The 24,708-nt window shown below is 35.0% G+C and overlaps 1 protein-coding gene across 1 annotated transcript in view; it reads left to right on the forward strand.

Annotated features, from left to right (window-relative positions):
- MEI4 (meiosis-specific 4 homolog (S. cerevisiae)) overlaps positions 1–24,708 on the forward strand; it is a 107,509-nt gene that overhangs the window by 47,240 nt on the left and 35,561 nt on the right. The window contains exon 3 of the mRNA XM_012730908.1: positions 20,380–20,511. Coding sequence (XP_012586362.1) covers positions 20,380–20,511 — 132 coding nt within the window. The remainder of the gene's footprint in view (positions 1–20,379; positions 20,512–24,708) is intronic.

Consider the following 24,708-nt stretch of genomic DNA (forward strand, 5'->3'; position numbering starts at 1 on the left):
AGTGAACTAAGAGGATAAATAATGCTGAGCTACTATTACATCATGTAATACAGGTAGTAGACTAAATAAATGAACAGTTAAATGGAGAACCACAGAGTTGAAATTTACTCAGCTTATTTAAGGAAGTCATTATGATACATAATGTAATATATTAGCACATATTGTTGGGGAAGAAACAGATTGGAGTCATTTGAACATTGAATGTGATAGCTTTACTTGCAAACACATACGTTATGATTTCTTTCCATTAATAGTGACTCGTGGTTATGGTTGTCTTTTATTCTTTTTTTTTTTTTTAATATTAATGAGCTTTGTAAGAGTAATAGGGGAAATAATACTTGAGTTCATAGAGACTATGGAGTATATTCAAGTCTGAGCCTGGTAAGAGGTAGAATGAGGCTGCAAACCTCATCTTTTGATATAAACTTCACTGGTCTTTTCATCAAATAAAGTTGACCTACTAACTGGATGGTATTAAGGAGAGCTTAAGTGTGTTATCAAGTTCAAACTTTCATTATGTTGCATGTAAAATTACCAGATCAAACATCTGGGGCATGCATATACTAAAAATGTATTGTCTAGCTGAAAATTAGATTCCCTATTTTTTTTTAAAAAGATTCATTTATTTATGCTTACAGACCTGGGATACAGGCCAGAGGTATGGGAGGGGGGTGAGAGGCTTCACCGGAGACAGAGAGGGGAGCAGAACAGGCAGATAGATGAAGTACACTGCTGAGGGTAGCAGTGGGCGGGACAGGAGAGGTTTGCTGCTCCATGTGGATCACCTCGGGCTGGGAATAAACTTCATGCTGCAGTGGCTTTGGAGAGCTTCATAATGCAGTGCTTTAACCTGATGCTCCACTAGGGAGAGCCCTAGATTCCCTATGTTTTAATTTAAGGTTTGGTAGCTCTAATAGTATGACACAATGAGATTTTCAGATTTCTTTACCTCTGTACTACAATAATAGCAGTAGTAGTGGTAGTGGTAGTAGTAGTAGTAGTAGTAACAATAAGAATGAACCTCCTGATTCATGTGTGTTTGGGCAATGCTAGAAATGTAAAACCTGCCAAGTATAAACCCTGTGTTGGTAGACATGACTAAATTAACACAAGTTAAATCTGCTTAATCAACACATGCTAAACAAGCCTGGCTTATATATGTTGACCACCATCAAATGTAGAAGCTCATTAATGGCCATCCAATCTACCCAGGTGAAGAGAGACATGGCATGATATTTCAATGAGGGTAGAGGTATATTTGGCAGATAGTTTAGCATTTTCCAGTATCAAACAGCAAAAATGTGTACTTAACACTTGAATGAATATCCAAATCTTCCTCCAGGCCACCTGTTGGGGACTTTGGCAGCCTTACTCTGGCCTCAGAATGGTAAATGTTCTGGAAAAAAGAGAACAGGACAATTTGTCCCAGTTCACCATGATTAGACATTGATCTCTTGAGCAGCTGATGTCCACAGAAGGCATTTTCATAAGTATGATCCTAGAAGTAAAACTCTTTTTATGCTTGATAAAAGGTAAAGGCAAGTTAGCTCATTTCACAAACATTCATGAAAGTCAGTGTTTATTTAAAGCTTTACTAAGTCCCTAGACTCTTTTTTATAATGTAAAAGTAATTAAAACTCAGATTTTGGGAGTCTTTGTAGTATTTAGCATTATAATAGAGCCTTACTGCCATTTAAGGGAAATTACATACCAGGACACCCTGAATTTTTAATAATCAACAGCTAATACAGAATATATATACACATACACACATTCATACATACAGAATATACATACATACATGTATGTATGTATTCAGCATGGATTCTACTTTCTGTATATATATACATATATGTATGTGTGCATGTATATATTTTTTTTCAGATACATAAGCAGTAGTATATGTCCCTGTTTGTATATAGTATTTTGGATGTTATAAAAAGTTTTTTCTTGTATTATGAGAACCCATAATATGGCTCTAAATTAATGCATTTGAATATATCATCTTGATTAGAGAGAGCTCTTGCTGTGAGCAGGAAGAAAAGAGGAAAAAAAATCTACTTAAAATCAAAATTGCTTATATTGAAATTGATTGCATGATTGGGTATTCAAGCATATTTAATTAAAACTCAGTTGTGTTCTAATTTTCTTTCAACTATTGATTAAAGTTGTGTAAATAGATATCAGACATCTTTCCATTGTTTATAGAGGCATATCCAGTAATGAAAAACAAATTTGTTTAAGCATATGCACATGTTTGGTAATTTGACATGTAGCTAACACCACACATTTGTGAGTCACATTGCCAGATGCTGAGGGTTTGAGTCTCAGCTTCAACATTCATTTGCTGTGTGACTGGGAAAGGCACTCTGCCACTCTGAACTTTATTCCACAATCTTGTAAAAGTGGGTGAATAATTGTACCTACTTGATAAAAAGTTGTTGTGAGGATTAAGAGTTAATCTATGCCCTCCCTGGTAGCACAATGGGTTGGGACACAGCACTGCAAGCTGGCCACTGCTGCTTCAGTGTGAGTTCAATCCCTGGCCCCAGAGGTGATCAATATGGCGCGGCAGACCTCTCCTGACCCACCCGCTGCTCCCCTCAGCAGTGTACTTTGTCGATCTGCCTGTTCTGTTCCTCACTCTGTCTCCAGTGAATCCTCTCACTGCCCGGACCTTTGGTTTGTACACCAGTTCTGTATGAATAAATAAATAAATCTTTAAAAAAAAAAGTTAATCTAAAGAAAATCTTAGTATTCTAAGATTTATCACTCTAAAGTGATAAATTTGTCACTCTAAGTGATAACATTTGTTCATAAATTCTTTGTGATAAGATTTACAGCTTCTGTCAATGAGGTAATTTCACACTGGTCTTCATTGGAACATTTAAGTCACCCTAGAGGTAAATCCTAATACATTTTAATAGGAGGGTTTATTTGGTAAGAATGATTAATATTTTAAAAAGTGTTTGTGTGTAAGACATGCAATAATTAGCCCCCTTCCTTTTTTTTTTTTTTTTTTTTTTTTGCTAATTTCTCAGTAACTATTTCATTTGTGTACTTGATTTGTAAGATGTTTTGGAGATAATCCATAAACTCACTGTATATGAAGTCCTGTTGTTAGGTCCTGAAAGATGTCTATGGAGATGCATCTTATTTTAAGTGAACATACATAGTGATGAGCAATAATGTTCTGTGAAGTTATAGCTAATACATATGGCTTGTATTTTTGTTCCTTTTTTTTTCCTTTGAGTAGTTGCTCTTCAGTTTGGGGTTAATGTTTATGAATGATTCTTGAAAAAATGGACAGTGGAGTATATACTGACAGCTGTTATGAAACTTATCAATAACTATTCTTTGGATACTCCACAAACATTTTCTATGTTCCTTAATTATCAAAAGTTTAAATATTTTAATTAAGTTATTCAAACTGCTCAGTGATTTTAATATCCTGGAATGAGCAAGATTAAATAGGTAGAGCAAATGGGTATAGCATAGACTATTGTGTAGGGAATTGTGTCAAGGTTGCTGTCCTTGATTTCACCTCTAGTCAGAAGCAGAGGATATAACCTATTCTTGAGGTTAGGTCATGTAGGGGTAGCAGAAATTTTGCCTTTCTGGAGGTGGAGGATTAACTTGGGAAGTAAGATATACATGAGGATGCTTAGTTGAGCACATCACTGCCAGTTAGGCCAGAACATCACAAAAAAGAGTCCTGAAGTTTTCTAGTGCCTGGGCGTTTCCCTGCTCAGGTGCCTCCATGTTAGGAAAGCAGGTAAAGCCACATGGTGTTGATTCTCAGACTACCAGAAAAAAATTTGATAAAACAAAGCTAAGTTTACAGAATACCTCCTTTGAAGATCTGTAAGAAAACTAGGCATAGGTATTTACAGAATTCTAGAGTTTGAAGTCAGTGATAGGTGGATATTGCCAAGTAGGGGGAACTGGCTGAGATGGGAAGATTTGTGATGGAATGGCTTTGGATGACAGGGCATAGAATGGGAGAGGATCTCAAAGCAAGTCTCAACAAGCAAGTTTTTTTGTTGACCACAATCTTATTTTTTCCTAGAACAGCAACTGCAGTTTTAAATTTGTCTTCCCAGTACTTAATATAGGGACAGAAAACAAAACCTCATAACCACAATATTTAATCTAACATCAGGTCTGGAAATTAATTGTGCCTGGTTCCTGTACTGCATAACTCCGGTTTCAGGTTTCGGCATGCACAGCTAGGGAGGAGTTCCTAGTGTCAGTATGGATGTCCACAGTTTTGCTGAGATCTGATTATTATTCTTAACATCATACCCTATCTTTTAATTTGCACAAAGTAGACTACAGAGTGAGATGCACTGATTCCAGTGTTGCCCTCTTTACACATAAGCAAGCAACCACATAGACTGGTCTCCTCACTGAGGGTTATTTTACTAATCAGTACAAGGATCCAGAAGTTAATCAGAGAAGCAAACACAGGCAAATCATAATCAGTGTTATAAATCCATCTCTTAAAAAATGTAGTGTCTTTAGCTTTCTTTTACTGTTGATCTGTTAATAGGGCAATCAATATAAATTTGAAGAAGGCTAGAATTTATTCCTGTTTGAAAACATCTGAATTTCAACTATTTTCAAAATAAACTTTAAAATTAAGTTAGACAGGGCCCTCCCTGGTGGCGCAGCGGGTTAAAGCACAGCACTGAGAATCTAAAGCCGCTTCCGCATGAGTTCGATTCCCGCCTGCCCCGGAGGTGACCACATGGCGTGGCAAACCTCTCCTGACCCGCCCGCTGCTCCCCTCAGCAGTGTACCTCGTCAATCTGCGTGTTCTGTTCCCCACTCTGTCTCTGGTGAAGCCTCTCGCCGCCCCTGAGCCTCTGGCCTGTACCCCAGTTCTGTATGCGCAAATAAATAAATCTTTAAAAAAAAAAAATTAAGTTAGACTATTGGATTAACTCTGTATTACAGGATCATCCCTGTGTAGGGATTCTAAAGAATCCCTACATGTGATATTAGGGGGTGATATCAGTAAGCAGTTAGAAGGGGCTCGTTTTTAATTTTTCATGATGAGATGAAACTCTGTTTAGTGATCATCAGTGGATTAGTTATTTTAAAATTGTTTGGCTCCTATAAAATAGATCGGATAACTTAAAATTAAAATAGGTCAAAAAATCATATCACAGGGCCCTCCCTGGTGGCGCAGCGGGTTAAAACACAGCACTAAGAAGCTTAGGCCACTTCAACATGAGTTCGATCCCCACCTGCCCCGGAGGTGATCCACATGGCACCGCAGACCTGTCCTGACCTGCCTGCTTCTCCCCTTAGCCGTGTACTTTATCGGTCTGCCTGTTCTGCTCCCGACTCTCTCTCTGGTGAATCCTCTCACCCTCCGCATCTCTGGCCTGTACCCCAGTTCTGTATGAATAAATAAATCTTAAAAAAAAATCTTATCACATATTTAGGAAATTTCTTTGTGACTGATGTCTAGTGTTCAATTGGTATTTCCTATTCAGTGACTGGAAGTTCCTACTCTTATTACTATTGTTGCTTAACAGGTTACCACAAATCTTTAAAAGCAGCCTTCACATCACTGCCAATTCTAGTTGTCTAGTCATAGTTCACCTAGTTTGAAAAGGAAGATTCCTAATCTTTGCTTCTCCATGACAGAAATGTCAGAAAATCTGGGCTTTATTTTTAAAATATCATAATTCTAAAAAGTGGTTGTTAAGACAAATTTGTGAAATGGATTATAATATTTAATGTGGTTCAATTCCTTGGGGATTGGTAAAGGCTCACATATAGAATCTTATCAGTCACAGATATATAGGAAGAATAAAGGGAATTCAGTCATCAGTAAAACCTTTTTTTCTTTTACCTTTATCCTCTCACTTAAACAATTGAGACAATATTATAATAAAGTAGTTTGAAATATCCTTAAAAAAAAAAGGAAATACAGTTATTACCAAAAATACTTGCACTGTTAATCTCTCCTGAACCTTTAATTTTGAGTGATAGTAGTGAGTTTAAGACTTGCATGTTGTTCTGGAAGATGTATATGAATCTAAAAGCATTCAATAGATTAGGGTCTCTTTTAGTTATCTTTGCTCAGTTACTGGCTATATGGCAAAAACAAATACCAATCCAAACACCAATTGGTACTGACATTTTAAAATAGCAGGTCACTTAGGGCACCTTAGCCTTCAATTTGATAAAGATTCTTTTCAGCATTTAGACATTTGAGCACTTAAAAAATTCCTAGTCTTTGTTTGTGTGATGGTCTATATTTAAAATGGAAGATTACAGAAAAATTATGAAGACTCATTTATTTCATGAATTTATAGTCATCTAAATAAAATTCTAATACAGTCCTCAGTAAGCTAAAGCAATAAAAACCCTCATGGGATTTTGTTTGTACTTTATAACAGTGGGAGAAATGTGAATGGATTCATGTTATTTCAGATGGATTGCTGTTAGAAAAAAACAACTCAGAAGAATTTCCCTGTCTACATCCTCAACAGGGGTCTTTGAGCAACTTTGTAAGTGATTGTTCAGGAACCTTGCCTATTTTCTTTCTTGGGTGTTTATTATCCTCTACATTTGTGGCTTCTCTTCTGTAGCCTTGGCATCCTGCTGGAATACCGTTAGAGAGATGGTATAGAGAAGCATGTGGGAATGTTTAGTGTTCCATAACTGAAAGTCATGTGTTCCTAACTTCAACCATTGGTGAGAACATCATGGGTCATTCCCAGTTACAAGGAACACTGGTAAATGTGGTCTGTGTTTATTGAAAAGGAAAGGGTTCTGGTGAGCAGGTAGATGACTTCTACCATAGAGCTCTTCATCTATCATTTTCAAAAAAGTTTTAAGTCCTAAAGAAATAAAATATTCCAAAAATAGAACTATCATTACGTCCTTTTATATTTATATAATAATGAAAGGAAGTATGTTGGTGTTAGGGGGTTTACAGTGAATAACAAAGTAAGTGTTTATGTTTTTAATCTCTGGCCAGGTATTAAATAATATTCTTGATTTTGCTTGAAAAATCAAGAATTACAGCCTGGAGGGACAGATATAATCTTTGAAAGATAAATATGATGATAACATTCAAGTGATGGCAAGAATTTCATTAGGAGAGGTTGAAATTAAACATTTAATAAAAGTATTCCAAACAGTGGTATTTACAATTACAATAGGTTTACAGCTTTTAGGGCGCAAACTTTAAATATTTACTTGACTTCAAATTAGAGTTTATGCTAGCAATCTCTTAGGCTCTTATTTGATCTGAAGCTTTGACTTAATATGTTCTTAATAATTGAATCAAAGTGAATTGGATTGAATGGGCATGAGTCATTCAATACTGAAATGATAAATGTTAAGCTCAAAAATTGCCAATGATAGCTTAATTATTTACTATTAGTAATGAAATCTAAAATATCCACTCACAGAACATGAAAAAAAAAAAAAGCTAAAGTTTGTTTGACATTATATCAAGACATCTAGACAAAATGTACTTTAGCTTAATTCAGCTAGCTACTTATATTTGCCCATTAAAGGAAGAATAACAACATGTGTTGTTTTATATGGGTGAAAAGGAAAAAATAAAACTGAAGTTACCTGTGATAAGTGTTTGACAGCTTTTTTCCAGGTTTTTAAATAACACTTAAGTTTCAGGTGTACAACATTGTAATTTGGTATCTATATGTACTACATCATAATAGACCAAAAGTCTATTCTGTCATCATATAGAGTTGTTTACCTATTCCTCTTTCCACAGCTCCTTTCCTTCTGATAATCACCAATCTGTTCTCTGTATCTAAGAATTTGCTTTTGTTTTTATATCTAAGAGGTGTTCTGTCTTGCTTATTCATTTGCTTTGTTTAAATGTACCCAATGGTAGAATATATTTGCAAATCATACATCCAAAAAGGATTAACATCCAAAATGTATAAATATCTCAACAATAATGACAAACCTAACAGATTAAAAAATGGGAAGAGTATCTAAAAGATATTTAATAAGAAGACAGATACATGACTAGCAGGCACACGAAAAGAGTTCATTATCCATTAATATAAAAAATTCAAATCACAGTAAGATATCAGTTCATATCTGAATAACTCATCATTCCATGGTGATAATCAAGAGGACAAGAAATAAGGATGTAGAGTAACAGGAATCTTATATGAATGTAAATTGCAATAGCCATAAAGAAAACAGTACAGAGACTCCGCCTCCCACAAAAAAAAAATGAAGAATAGAAATACCCTATGATTCAGTGAATCAATTTTTCTGAAGAATATGAAAATTGTGAAAAAGGTATATGCATTCCTATGTGCATTGATGCAGTAACATGTATAGTGGCCAAATTATGGAAACAACCTATCTCCATGACAAATGAATGGATATAGAAGGTGTGTTTATGCAATGGAATACTACTCAAAAATGTAACAAAAAGTTGAAATTTTGCTATTTGCAACAACATGGATAGAACTAGAGAGGATTATGCTGAGATGGAGAAAAATAGTTTTTTGTTTTTCTGTTTTTTTTAATTACAATGCAAGTACCTAACATTAAGCATTGGTTACCAAATCATAAATATTAAAGATAGCTAGAATAAATCCATTGTCAACTAGATAAAGAGACAGACTGTTCCACCATGAAGTTATCCTTTTATAAAGCCCTGAGTGATCCAAGATAACTGAGTTACCCATTATTTCCTATCTTGGGCTGTAATTCTTGCTCTTATGCTTTTAATTTACCAATGCAGAATGAACCCACAAAACCCTAGACCTCCACACTCAACCCAATGAAAGCAGAACCCCAGGTGGTTGACTTGCTGACATTCTGTCTTCCCTTCTCCTTTGCCCTATCTTTCCCTGCCCTGCCTCATTCTCTTGGGCATGTCTCTTAGCCTTTATAATTTGTGAGTAACAAACCTTGGTTATCAAAGTTTCCTGATGGCTGTTATTCAGGTACACCTCAGTAAATATTGTGAAACACCCAAGACACTGCTGCAGTGAAGGAAATGTCTATGGGGACTCTGCCCGGGCAGCTGAGCTCAGGTGAGGACCCCAGACATTTCTAGCCCATTCCATCATTATGGTAGGCTGAGACCAACACTAAACACTAACTAGATGAAAAAGCAAGAATGCTTACAGAAATTTGAGGAATATAAAGGATTAGGAAATTAACTGTTACACTCGACCAAATGAAAATCAAGGGCAAAACAAAGCAAGCTTTTATAGATAAAGTGAGAGAACTGCTTAGTCTAAAGTGTCAATAAGAAAAGAAGCAGTAACCTTTTTTTGTTAATAAAAATGTCTTGATCATAAAATATTAGCTCCATACCTCAAGTGTTCAACAGAAGTGACATAAAAGGTGTTATGAAAATGCCCTAAAGGGCTCTGAGTCAGTTCTGTATATAGTGAGGGCACGTTTGGAAATTAGTTTTGGCCACTGGTGGACAATAAATCTGCCTCAACTCAATAGAAATCAAACCATAGACCAAAGAAAAGTGAAGACCCAGATAAGGAGAAACAAAATCAAATAAAGCCCAGGAGTTACAGGAAATCATCTCTACACATTTCCATGCCACTCTCCTGACAGCTTCCTAGACATTCTCTGATGGTTACCACTGCAAACTGTGGACCCCCTGACCCAGATGCTGCCTTTGCTGCCTCTGGCACACATAAAATAAGTTACTGATACTTCAAAGAAGACAACACCACTTCTTCTTCCTATAATCACTGTCTTTTTGTTGTTGTTGTTTCTCATCTGTAGAGGACAAAGGACCAGATCCAAGGAGTGCTAATTCAAAGTATAAACACTTGAAAATTGCTGAATCTGGATCCAACTATAAATTCCCAGTCCCGACCTGTCTCTGCCATGGGGAAGGAATGATAAGAGTATCTGGGTGAAACAACACAATCACTGACAATATTATAAATTCACACTGTGGGAAAGTTTTGTTACATCTCTCCAGAAGAATGTCCCCCTAAACCCCTAAGCTTTATTTTTATCTGTTCTTCACTCTTGTATATTTCTTCCCCTGTGGTTTCCTGCTTGGTTTTCCTACTATATAGAATTCCTAACTTCAATTTCCCTATGCAAATAGTACACAGTATCTCAAGAGCTCATTGTTGAGCATGCTGAAGGCCTCAATATTTTACCAATCTTATTAGTGGATCTCCCTCAGTATAGTGACCCACAATCCTGTGCTCGCCTTTGTCATTTCCTTTTGCATTTACAAGGGTATAGTAACTGCATTATGCATACTCAGACCTCTTCATTGCAAATTATGTTATATACAGCAAAGTACTTTGTTTTACACCTGCACACATTTACATTTTAACAACTGGCTAGAAAACAAACATCCACATAACTATTACCCTCAGGTCAGCAAACAAACATTTTCTGCATAAATTCCTGTTTTAAAATATATATATCACATAAATGTATCTTTCTAAAGAACATAGTTTTTTCTCTGGTTTTGAAAGTTTTGTAAATTGGATTATACTGAAAATATTCGTTAGTGTCTTGATTTGCTTTGCTTAGTGTAGTGTCTGTAAAATCCTATCATACTGTTAAGTGCACTTGTGATCCTGCATTCATTGATGGATGGCACACTGTGTATGTACTTATTTTTACTTTCTTAAATTTCCTTGTTTACCAATATTTTATCTGTAGCTCAGTTCCATTCTTATTTACATATATTATCTTTGGCATAACTCAAATACTGGGAAAAAAATCCATAGACAATAAAGGCAGCATGTTTCATACTTGGCTAGCTTCAGAGAAGTGCCTGAAGAGCAGAAACTTGACAGAACCTGTCCTTGACAGTAGCTGCATCCTTTTGAAAGATGCAGGCCTCTGTGAGGAGAGAAATGGGAAAGTTCTTTGCATGTCAAGGACCGTCATTGGGCTTAGGGTCCCTCCATCTCAATTCTTAGGATGACCTTTGCCATTGATGCAGTCTCTTTGGGGTTACCTTTCTATATGCACTTCTACTGACTTAAGTACTGACTAACCCTGATGGACAGTCTAGTTAATGTGGAACTTTGTTCTCTCTCCATTCTCCAGACTTGTAATTTTTTTTAAAGATTTGTTTATTTACTCATACAGAACTGGGGTACAGGTCAGAGATGCAGAGGGTGAGAGGATTCACCAGGAACAGAGTGGGGGGCAGAACAGGCAGATGGATGAAGTACACTGCTGAGTGGAGCAGCGGGCGGGTCAAGAGAGGTCTGCCTTCCATGTGGATCTCCTCTGGGGTAAGCAGGGATCGAACTCATGCAGAATTGGCTTAAGCTTCTTAGTGCAGTGCTTTAACCCGCTGCACCACCAGGGAGGGCCCAGACTTGTAATTTTGTAAGGTAATTCGCCATGTGTCATAAACAGACCAGTGATAGTTCAGCCTTTATCGATTCTAAAATCCACTCAATTTCTCTATTACTTTCAGAATTTTTTGGTCTTTCAAAAAGGATTTTATTTTTTAACTTTTTTTTTTCTTTCTCCCAAATAGGACCAAAAAATGCAGGCTTTTGGTGTTCAGTTATCAGATAACTTTGGGGAGAGATCTCATAAGCCTTGCAGTTTACTATGTTTTTAAGTGCAACATTTTAGTTCTGTCATTAGCTCATGTTGTTCCCTGTCCTTGTTTTGATACTGATTTGAACTACACTGCTCAAGAATTGCAGTGTTCTTAGCCACTCTGTCAGAGGATGTTCTTCATACTATAATTGAGTCATTGTGGCAACAGAACAAGGTTTTTTCAAAATGTCATTAAAAAAGAAAAAAAGTCCACTTTCCACTTAATTTAATTGTCACCTTTTATCCTGTTAGTCTGGAAAATTCTTAGTACATTGCTGTATTTCAGAATTTCATCCTGTTTTGTTACCTATATGTATACTCCCCTAAGTTTTCATTTGAAAATAATTTTTGAAAGCAAAGTCCCTGGAAAATTTTATATCTGATTTTTCTTTATATCATATCAGATAAGCATTAGAAGATTTTTCAAACTAGGACTCTTATTTTTCATAAGGTAAAAAAAAGTGTCCTATTATAAGCATCACAGTATTATGAATTAATTTACACAAGTCTATTTGATTACTTAATTTATGAAGTTTTAAACAAAAACATCAACATCACTTCAACTCTAAAATTAAATTGAGTTGATGTTCACAATCCTACATCTCCAAAATATTCACTAGTATAAAATTTGAAATGCAGCCCCAACACAGACGTGCATGACTTTGCTCTTTAAAAGTGATAATTACTGGCTCAAGGGGTTAATTCTCAGCACAAGGAAGTTTTTAGAAGCCACTACAGCATGAGTGTGATGCCCAGGCAGGGGAGCTGACCCATGTAGTGCAGCAGACCTCTCCTGTCTCACCCACCACTTCCTTCAGCAGTGTTCAGCAGTGTATTTCAGTAGCTTTGCCTGTTCTATGCTCCACAATGTCTCTCTAAATCCTCTCAACCGGTGCACCTCTGACCTACCTTCCTGCACTTGTATGCATAAATAAAATAAATCTTTTTTAAAAATGTAACTATTACACTAATCCTACTACTGGCATTTTTATCTAATTTGGAAGTTTTTGGTTTTTTTTTTTTTCTGATATATATTTCCAAGTCTGCCTTCCTTAAGTACTTTAATCATTTAGCCTTACGCTGTAGTCTCTTAGTCCTTTTCCCACTTGGGAAGGATCCAGGCCTTTGTGGGTAGTTGTGTGCTATCAGTATTGTTTGTCAGCAAAGCAACCCCAGTCTTATGCATTCTTAAGAGTTCAATGTTTGATTTAATCTCATTTCTATTTCTCTTTTAAATTTAGGCCCTAATGATATAAATTCAGCAATCTATTAAAATGTTTTTAATCTAGTCTTAACATGCATCCTCGAGAGCCTAGAAACAAGACAATGTGTTGGTTATTTGTACTGTCAGTGACAGACTAGGGTGATGTATAAAGCTAAGCCTGGGGAGTATTTAAGTGTTTGGGGCTGCAGTTTGTCAGAGCCTTATCTCTATGAAGTTCCATATTAATCCCTAGGTTACTATCTAGTATAGAGGTAAATAATTTCTAAACAATATAAAAGATTAGTCCTAGGTACAGGATTTTGTGTTAACAAAAATCTCTTAAACCTTATGGGGGGGGGGGAGGTAAGCCGAAAGGCTATAGTAGTGGTTTATCTATAAGACACTGGCCAGTCTTTTAATCTAACCGAGCAGGCATCTTCCAGTATTCTTTCTTTAAAGTCAACATTAGAGATATCATACAGGGGAGGGAGAGGGATCAGAAGGAAGAAGGGAAGAATGTGAGGGCCTGTGGTGATGATGTGGGGAGTAAATTGGGGAAGGGGAAATAAACATTATTTTACAGTGAGCAACAATGTAAATAGATATGTTAAAAAAGTTAACACTTGATTCCTCAAATATTCTCTGCATTCAATGACTTAAGTGCAACACAGACAGATTCACTCTAAATTGGTATGAAATTCATACATGAAACTTTTTGAATAGTCTCCTTTTGTATTAGGATCAAGCTAGATTACATATGATAATTTTTCAGAATAATTTGCCTATCATAAACAGAAGTAAATATAAAAGCAAAGGTAATCTTATTTTACTCTCCATTAAATTTTAATAGTTAATGGGTGGATCCAGCCAGCTGCTGGCAAATGGAGTATTCTCAGTTCATATATGTTATAACTAGTGAATGGCATTTGGTGGTAGCTGTGGATTTAGATACATAAAACTTGATATATGAAACCTATATAGTGTACTAATGTACTTAAATAAAAAGAAAAAGTTATTTTGTTGTTTTACAATAAAAACTTAATTATTGTGAAGAAAAATATGAATCTCCATTTATTTCTGACTATGGTAGCTTTAACTTTGTTGTGTCATACTCTTTAGAATCATAGTATTTTCAAAATCTCCTGTCATAGGAAATCTCAGCACATCTATTTAATTTCATTTTATGTAATTGCAGCCATAACTAATCTCTGTAACCTATTCACTTTGTAGTATATTTTGTTAAAGTAACATTGGTTTATAAAATTACATGATTCAAAATACAAGATGCCACCTTCATAGGTATAGTAAATATTTTTTTCATGTGAATGAGAGTCATGAAAAGTTTCATGTAGGAAACAACCCAAATGCCCAAAAGTAGTTGACTGGATTAAAAAAGATGTGGTACATATACACAATGGAATATTGCTCAGCAATCAAAAAAATAAACGTCTTTATTGAATGGAGCTGAAAAAGATCATGCTTAGTGAAATAAGCCAGAAAGAAAAGGAAAAATATACGCATAGCAGGAGTATAACAGACCAGGCGAGAAAATAATAATAATGAACAACTATATACCAGAGACATTTTACAGGGCTGGAATGGGATCAAAAACAATGGGGGGAGGAAAATGCACTGGACGATGGTAATGGCACACGGGTGATTTAGTGATGGGAAACCCAAGGGGATTACAACTGAGATGGAAAAAGGCATATTATTAAGAAAAAGTTTCATGTGACTTACTTTAAGTTATGATTGCATTTGTTTACCTTTACTGAAGTTAAGTTTTTTATAAAAACAGCTTCTGTTCTAAAGCACAAATTGATATCAAGAGAGATCCAGGGGGATTGGCAGGGTCCTTCACTCATGCTGGTTCACTTAAATCTTGGGTATTAGTTCCAGAGGTCAGTTCTCTGGACATTTAAGTCTTGACTAATGTGGTCTCCTACATCCTGATGAAACATCTTTATATTAAGACCTACGTTGATACTGCTGAATATTTTTTTCTTCAGAAGTTCCATGTGTATGGTAAAATTAATTTCATACCAGTGCAGAAATAACATACACTGAGAAATTTTTTTTACTCATTCTTAACAGATTTTGGTTCTCCTACTTTATATAATAAATACGTATTAATTACCAAAAAAATAGTAAAGGATGAAATATAAAGACAATTGCTTCAGAAATACAAAGTACGTGCCTCATCTACCCAGATTGTATGGCTAATGTCTGTTCCTGTGTATCTTTTCCCCTTGCTGTTCAGTTTGCTTACTGTGTTGGTCTGTTACAAGAAATTGTTGATTCATATAGTAGCAATCTTGTTTCCCTTATTCAATGTGGAAATTAATAAACTTCCTTATCAAAACCTGGATAGTAGATATTTTATTTATTTTCTATGAATGTTTGGTGGGAAGGGGTTCTGGTTTCAGAGTTTTTAATGCTTTCATGAAAGGTTTGATAATATAATGTTTACCAGCACTAGATATACTTCATTCTTATGTATATTTATATAACTCCAAAAGACATTTATTCTCGCTAAAGCCTGGGTTCCTATTATTCATATTAAGATTAGACTACCTCATAGAGATGCTGGGAGGATAAGTGAGATAGTATATAAACAGTAAGCACTGTATATAATGCAAAATAAAAGCATTTTATAATAGTATACTTATTTTCTGTTTTTATTTTGCATTATACTGACAAGAGATAATAGACATTCAAGTTAAGAAAAAATTTTGAATGTAGTATTAGACTTTGTCACTCACCATGTGACCTTAACATTTCTGAACCTCAAATGTTTCACATTTAAAAATGGGTGTTATCATCCTAAGTGTTGAGATGGTATCCCAACTCTTTTGCCTAAATCCTTAAGCAGAAAAAAAATGGCTGTTCCAATGGACATTTTCAGTTGGTTTCCTTCATTTTAGAACTATCTGAGTAAGTATCATAGTAATAGAGGGAATGATTGAGCATTCTAATGTTTATCCATAGGCAGTTCTTCCATATATCCAGTCTCTAGCACTCTCAGTAATTCAGTGATAATTATTAAGCCTTTGATCTCAAGCTGTTTTTTCAGTTTATCTCACAGTATTCAGTTGTGAACGTGTGAGCACTTGCCTTTTATTTTGTATTCTCTTGTGAAGTGTGATTCAGTGTATCTGATATTAGCATGCACTACAAATGGTAGTGACTCAAGATTTCAAACTGTTTTGATTAAATGAGGACATGATTTCTACAAACCCCCACATCATTTTGAATACATAAAATGCCATTTTTTATTTACTTTTGACTTTCATTCAAATGTCACATCGTCCCCAATGATAATAACATGAAATTTTGTTTCATTAATATGTTGCCTTTGAGAAGATAGTCATAAATGAAAATAATCCACTTGGCATGTAGGTACATGGCCATTTGAAATCCTGTTATATAGGATCCCAGAGCTTTCCTGTTTATCTAGTAGAGTCATGTTGATTTGAGCAATTCATTTCTGAAGTAACAAATCACTGGTTGTCCCATGTCAAATCTAGGAAGTATGTGGACCTTTATGAAGGTACCAATGGTAATTTTTTTTTGGGGGGGACTTTTAGATTCTTATTGATATTGCCCTTTCTGACAGTCTAAATAAATACTTAGCACTGCAGTGTTTAGATTTTGTTTCATAAGATTTTGTTTAAATTAATTCATGAAAATGTGATGTTAGCACTACTATGACATTTGATTAGAGGAAGCCCTACAGTTACAATCCATACCGACTTGGTGTCATTTTATTTATCCAGAATGAAACTCCTGTGGCCTATTATAGCTAAAAGAAAACCTAAAGGCTTGCTGATAGGTGTTGTTCAAATGAACACATTCTATGCCTGTGACTTCTTTTCATTGAGGATAACAACCCGATCAGTATAGAACAGCAATAAAGGCTAATGTGTGGCTTTACACTTTTTCATTAATATACTTTCCTAGTGGACTCTAATGTCCTTAGTTCTCACAAATTTTCTGTATAGAAAAATGTCCTAGAATTGCCCTACGTAGTCTATATACTGAGACGTCTACTTTCATGGTTTTAAAAATTCCTGTATCATTTATCTATTTCTGTTCCTTTAGTGACTTTTATATGACTTCTCAGTGATTATGTGAGTGTGTTAGCAGTCATGTCTACACATACCCTACAAACTTTAGAACAAAATCTTGCAAACTTGAATTTAAATACTCTATTGAATTTTAACCCATAATTATGCTTTATATTTTAGCTATATTATATATTACATTCATATTGAAGACCATTCCTCCAATAGTAAAAAATTTAGGTAACAGTTTGGCAGTTTTTCAAGAAGTTAAAGGTAGAATTATCTTGTTTCTTAGTGGTTATATGTGTGTGTACATATCCAAAATAATTGAAAATGTTTACCAAAAACTTGAACCTGAACATTCATAGCATCATTATTCCTAATAGCCAGAAAGTAGAAGTAACCCAGTGTCCATCTAGTAAAGAATGGATGAACAAAACTGATAAATCTATACAATGAGCTACTTTTTCAGTGACAGAAAGGAATGAAGTGCTGATATATTCAAAAAAATGAGTTTTGAAAATATAATTATTCTACATGAAAGAAGTTATATACATAGGACCTTATTAATTATGTGTTCTAAGTGGCTGAGTTTCTTGTTCCCTATGATAGCTAGCTAGAAACCTTTGCTACACTGGGTTTTTCTAGAGATTTTCTAGAGATTTTCTAGTCCTATGATTGACTGTGTATATATCTGAATGATAATGCAGATGGATATATGTTGCCTCAAATATCCACAAAGGCCCATCAAACTCTATCTTTTAGTTAGTGGCAGGAAATACATACAAGGCAACTTACTGTTCAGTTTGGAGGACGTGAACCCAAGTGTATCTGGAACCCAAATTCTGGTATTTATTCTTAGAAATGCATGTATTTTGCAGGCCATTCCACATACCTGCCATATAAGTTTTATATCATAGAACTATACACAGCATGATGTTCTATGGAATGTTTTGATCAGAATTCTATGAATTAAAGAATGAAACAAGAGTCAGCAAGTTGACAGCCATTGATAGGACAGAAAATGTATAACACTGTCTCCTGGGTGAATGGAAATGATTTCATTTTATCCTTACTAAGACAATAAAAGATTAAAGTCCCAAATAAAAATCTGCCTAAGAAGTATCAGGGCCATTGATGATGCTGTACTAAAGGAATTACTCCTGAAACAATAACTGTGTAATTAGAATCACCTATTAAGCATATGGTAATTCATTATAACTTTGATTAGCTCAAAGAGGAGGATTTATTGAACATGTGGTAGGAATTTCTACTCCTGCATATCTCAAGACTTTAATGTAAGAGTTCTGTGACTACATTGGATCAAATGATTTGGGAAGGCTGAGTTTATAGGAATGACTCCTTAAGACACCCAGCCATCAAGTTTGCCAATGGTCCTCCACAATAGGAACAGCAAAATGAATGTTATGTGCCCTGCTTTTCTTCCATAATGAACTTCTAAATCAAGGTCTTGAGTGAGTACTTCTGATTGTGAGAACTTAAATAATATTCCTATATTATAATACTCTATGGAAAGCAGTACAGACAATTCTCAAAATTTTAAAAATGTATCTACCTTATTACTCAGCAATTCCACTCCTATGTATCTCCCTGAAGAATGCAAAGCACTGATTGAAAGGGATCTCTGTACTCCTATATTCATTGCAGCACTATTCACAACAGCTAAGGACAGATGAACATATAAAGATGATGTATATATTATACAATGGAATATTATTCAGCTATAAGAAAAGAGAAACTCATGCCATTTGTGACCACATGGTTGGAACTCAGAGGATTATGCCAAGCAAAATAATTCAGAAGGAAAAAGACAAATACTGCATGTTGTCACTTATATGTGGAATATGGAGCAACAAAACAAAGATCAAATAAAATCAAAGCAATAACCTTAGAAATCTGAATGCAGAATTGAGGCTACCAGAAGAGGTTGGGGAAAGGAAGACAATATAAAATGGGGACCATTAGTGATTGTGGTGGAGACGAGATGTTTGGTGGAGGGATGAAATGATAACACCTGAGGAGGGAAGATTCTGTACCTCTAAACCACAACATTGTAAACCAATGTTACCTCAGTTTTAAAGACAATACACTTTATTTCAGCTACAAACATAGATCTGAGGTCTACAGTAGGGGAAGGAGGAGGGGAGAGTGAAAACAGGGTGGGGAGAGCACAGTGATCTATGGAGGACGTAGGGGTTCTTTGATGGTGGGAGAACTATGATGACCACACGTATACTGTCAAAAAATTAACAAGGATATGAGATAAAGATTAAAAATGTAATTAAAATGTAAATACTTCAAATGTAATAAATGGTATTAAAGAGTCTTAGCCAATTACATGGCTAAACAATACCCATGAAAAATACCTATGATTTCCTATGGTAACACATTGATGTAATTTTAGTATTAAGTTGATAAATTGATTTAGAGAAATTATAATTTCAATATACATGCACACATTTTAAAATTGAAATTTCTTTTGAAATCTCATCCATTCACTTTCTATCATTGATTAGCTTTTAAAATTAATATATATTAATATAATGTCAACTTAAGAAATACTTGCATTTGCTAATTCTAAAGGACTAAGCTGACACTCCCTAATTTCATATGGCATTATTTATTTAGCATTGTCATTTAGACACGCTATATGAAAGCAGTGATGGTAAGCTCATATAATGTCTTGTGTCGTGATGCTCCTTTCTTCCAGGTATATTCAAGGATAGATTTAATGAAATTCCAGCTGGAGTTATATACCTTTGTGTTTAACAATCAAATGGTCTTTCTTCTAGTAACTATAGGAGGTAGTTTATTGTCTCACATGGTATTTTAAATTTATCAAATGATGAACAGCTTTGCTTCCGCTAGATGAAAATTTAGAGTCCCACATTTTTTTCTTTAACCATTATGAGATAGCATCTCACCTGTGAGAATGACATATACCAAAGTTGTAAACAGTACATGTTGGCTTGCTGAAAAGGAAACTCTGAAATGCTTTTGGTAAGAATGTAAATTGGTATAGCCATAGTAGAAAACAGCATTTTTTTTCTCTTTGAGCGTGGTTATTGAGAACCGGCTCCCACCTATCCCTCACCAGTGTACCAACAGCTATCCTAAAAGATGCTTCAGACTTATTCCTCTCATCCGTTTATCTGTACCTATATCTACAGCTACATCCACACCTTATCTTTATTTAATAGATACATGTAGATAAATATCGTCTTTTATTTGGCAGGCATGTGGTCTGTCATCTAAATACATTATCTTTTGATACTTTAGCTAATGCATTTATCGTGGCATGTTGTCATACGTTTCAAAATACAGAAAATCTAAATTAACACTATTATTTTAATTTCTCTATTGTGACTTGCCTATTCACAGTTTTGATTCAGGCCCACCCAGAATTGTATGACACTTTTTCCACGCCTCACTGCATGGAGCTAGTGAAAATGCCAACTAAATAAAGTTTGACCTGACTTATTCTAAACCTGTTCATCTTTATGTTTTTAGTTTCAGGTGCAGCATTGTGTCTCTCAGAATCTGGTAACTCTGGGAAGTTGCAGCTTGTTGAGAAAATCCATAATATCTCTACTTCTATCAGAAGTAAATAGTTTTGCTGATGATCTGACCACCTTCATTCAGGTATATATAAATTTGAAATTGTAACTCATGTATAGTTAATATATAGCTATAAGCTTTTCTTTCCCTATTTCCTTCCCTTTCTTCTTACCAGGCTTATATTTTTGTTACCTTATTTCTAATGTATAGGAATATGTTACCGGCTACTGAAATAAGAGATAACTTTTAAAAAAAAGTTTCAAAATGGAACTACCTCATCATTCTCACTTGTATATAGGTGCCAAAGGTACCACTAGTGACAACAAAGAAATGCTTGGTTGAATGACCTTAATCACTTCAGGCAGGCATGTTTTTAAAGCAAAGTAGTGAGAGAAAGTGAACCCAAGAAAATTGAGAGAAAGTGAACCCAAGAAAATGCAAAATTGAAAATGGCCTCTAACCTGTGAGTCCTAGTCCTAATTGCTAATGAGAATCTATGGCTAACTTAAATATCCCATTGTCAAGCCATATACTTATCCAATTAATGAGGTACCTAAGGTTAAGATGCATCTATTGGTATTGGTAAAGCTCTCTGGGTGATTCCATTGTGCATCCAAGGTTGAAAACCCTGGCTGTAAGCCCTTTAATCTGTCATACATTTTGTCTAAGGAACAGAAGTTATGTCCATGTTTCAGTGTTGACACTGACTTGTTCATTTTATCAGTTCATTTGATATTCTTGTTAACTCTATGGTAAAATTAAACAATTTAAGGAAGTCAGAGGCAGGTAGATATTTTGGCAAAGAGGAAAAATAAAAAATATATATGTACATAATTTTAAATAGAATGTCACCAAATACTTATACCTAAGTTCTTAACATTTAATGATATATTTAGAATTGTTATATAATCTAACTGAATTCAGTGTTTGACATGATAAATCATCTGCTCAGCAATTTTTCATTTTCATAAGTGACTACTAAATGGTATGTTCTCTTTAATGCTTTATCAGATATTTTTTAAAGGTAATTTTTACTGGCTAAAGAAACTAAAACTCCATTTGATAAAGAAATCAGGTATATTTACTAATTAAAAAAGAGTAAAGCTCTAAAATGCCTGGTGCTGTTTGTAGGAGTTGCAAGATCAAGAAATGAGCTATCTTAGCCTCATTAAAAGTAAATAAGATCTTAAACCTCTTTCATAAACTAAATCCTGTTTTCATAGATAAAATGTAATTTATTTTCAGGACCATCACTAAAATGAAGTTAAGGTAGTAGAGTAGAAGTAACTAGTACCCTTGAAGGACAAAAATGTAGAAGAGGCATCACTTTATAAAGAAATTGACATCAGCAGAAAGTCAGTTTTAATGATGTGGCAAAGTCAGATTGACAGAAAATCTAAAAACAAAGAAGTAAGTAGATAATAAAGAGGCTATGTAGGGATCCAAGTTTGGCCTTAGCAAGATAACTGCCAACACCTATAAACCAGCTTGCCTGGGATGTCAAACTGTATCAAACTGAGTCTCATGAATCAGAGAATTCTGTTCAGTGTTAACTTTGATTTGTCTGTTCTTTAAAATTTTTAGCAAAGGACACAGATGCCTTAGAAAGAGATGTGAGACTTCCTCCAAGGCTTCTCAGGTCCTAATTTTCAGACATGTCTCTCTGACCTCAAAAAATACATGAAGCTCCCAAAAGAGATTTTGTGGGGTATCTCACAGAAATGGAGCATTAAACTGCTAAAAGACACATTATAACTTAGAGTATTCTACAAATAATGTGACCATATCCAAAGAGGCATACCTCTTTAGTATAAGTAATTCTTTATCCAGGAATTTTCTGCTCAGAACAGTAGGTGGGTAGAGTCCCTTAGATTGCAAATACCAGAATATCCACATTGAGTAAATAGGACATTTTTTTTCTTTCTCCTGTGGCCATGTACCCAGGAAATGCCAGAGGTTTATTTTCTTCCAACTTGTCAACCTGTCTGATCAGAACAGTTAATGGAACTCAATTAGCTTAGAATGAAAATGCCTTTATAAAGGCATATTTCAGTTTTTAATATGGCAAATGGATTTATGTTATTTCCCTCAAAAACTGTAATTTATAGCAATTAAAATATTAATACCAAGAAAATACAATGAACTACACATACTAATAAGAAACAGAGATAAACAGTAACAATATGAAAGCAATAAAAGCAATCTACTGAATAGAGAAAGTAGTCATAACTCCAACATATCTTATAATATGCTAATAAACAAAGTCTTCATAGAACTTAACAAAATACAAAGAACCAGACTTTAAAAATGGGCAGAGGAACTGAGTATATACTTCCCCCCAGATAGCCAGTTATATGAAAAATATTCATCATCATTTATCAATCATGAAGGATAATCAAAACCATGATGAGATAGCATTTCACCTGTGAGAATGACATATACCAAAGTTGTAAACAGTACGTGTTGGCTTGCTAAAAAGGAAACTCTGAAATGCTTTTGGTGAGAATGTAAATTGGAATAGCCAGCCTTTGCACTACTGGGTATTTATCTGAAAAATACAAAACTACTAATTTGAAAAGCTATGTGCTACCAATTTACTACAATATTATTTGCAATAGCCCAGATATGAAAAACAAGCTAGTTACACAATGAAGGATGAACCAATAAAGGCGACATGGCAAATAAACACAATAGAATACTATTCAGCTATAAAAAGGTAGATGAAATTTAACTACTTGCAATAACATGAACGGGCCTTGAGAGTATTATACTAAGTGAAGTACATCAGATAGACAAAGATAAATATGGTGTGATTTCTCTCATGTGGAAGACATAGAAACAAAGCAAAGGAACAAACAAGACATTCTTATATTTTGGTAACAGAATAGTACTTGTCAGAAGGTAAATAGTACTCAGGAAGATAGGAAAAAGAAGTAAAAGCGATCAAATGTATTGTACTAGATAGAAAAAAGACTTGCTGTGTCTACAATGTAGTTAGTTCTTACAGGTGTTGAATATAAAGTTGTACATCTGAAACATGTATAGCACTATAACCAATGTTACCTCAATTAAAAACTTTGTAATTTTTTTAAAAAATTAAACCTTGAAAATGAACATTCAGTAGTCATTAAAATAAATTAATTAGGTCTTCATGCATTAGCATGCAGAGATTTTGAAAGAATAATACTGTTATAAAATAAAAATGAAATAGCAAAGGAGAGATACACAAATCAACTTTGAAAATTATACCTACAGAATAGTTTACACACATGAAACACTCTTTCAGTATATGACACTTTAAAACTTAATTCTGAAAATAGAGCCTCAACTAAATATGAGAAAATGTTGTTGTACACTGACAATTGTGTATGTACTCACCAGCAATGCTTTCTGTATTGTGAAATGTATTTTTGAAAAAATTTTCAGAATTAAAACTCTCACATAGAGTCTTCAGGTTTTTTTTTTTTTCCTGTGAATTTTATTGTTTCTACATTAAAAGATTTGGGGAGGGTTAAGTATTTTCTTTTTTCTTTCTTTCTTTTTTTTTTAACCACATGATGATCCTATACCACTGCACAGAGTAGGTCACCATCTTAAGTCATTAACATGCTGTATGAGTTCTGAATAAATAAAAGCTACAAAGCCCAAGTTATATACCTCAAGCAATACCTCAAGCAATAATGTTTACAAATCTATGTACAATAAAACAAATGTAAACAGTACATGCAGCAAGAGCATAATCAAAGGATCAAAGGATGCACAGAACAACCACTTGCAGTTAGTCTGCCCTCAAGAGGGCAGCTGACCACCTCCATGCCATTTGACCCTTCCTAACACACTAGTCAGGTCTTCAGTTCAGAAGATGGCGGCAGAGTAAAGACACCGAGATCACCGCGTCCAAGCCTGCATAGGAATTGAGGACTGAAAACGGACCATAGACTCACTTACTACAAGTTTTAACCCAAACGAAAACACCCTGGACTCACAAGAAGGTAGATAACTGAGAGGGAATCGGCGATTGGGAACTCCCGGGAAAACCTGGGCCCCTGGAAGTTCCGCGGCTGCAGGAGCCGCTTTGCCCCACGCTAAACCTGGAGGTAAAGCTGGACGGCTCAGCTCAGTGAGTAAAGCCCAGGCTGCAGAAAGACTGCAAATCTGATCCTCAATACCTGGGTGAAAGAAAAACCGCTGAAACTTCAGACCCGATCCGGAGCACCTGGGCACCGCGCAAAGCCGCTGAGCAGCTCGACCAGCTCCGGAACCTGCAAGATAGCGGCAGAA

This window comes from Condylura cristata, unplaced genomic scaffold (assembly GCF_000260355.1).
Source record: "Condylura cristata isolate star-nosed mole 26May11 unplaced genomic scaffold, ConCri1.0 scaffold00001, whole genome shotgun sequence".
Taxonomy (NCBI): Eukaryota; Metazoa; Chordata; class Mammalia; order Eulipotyphla; family Talpidae; genus Condylura; species Condylura cristata.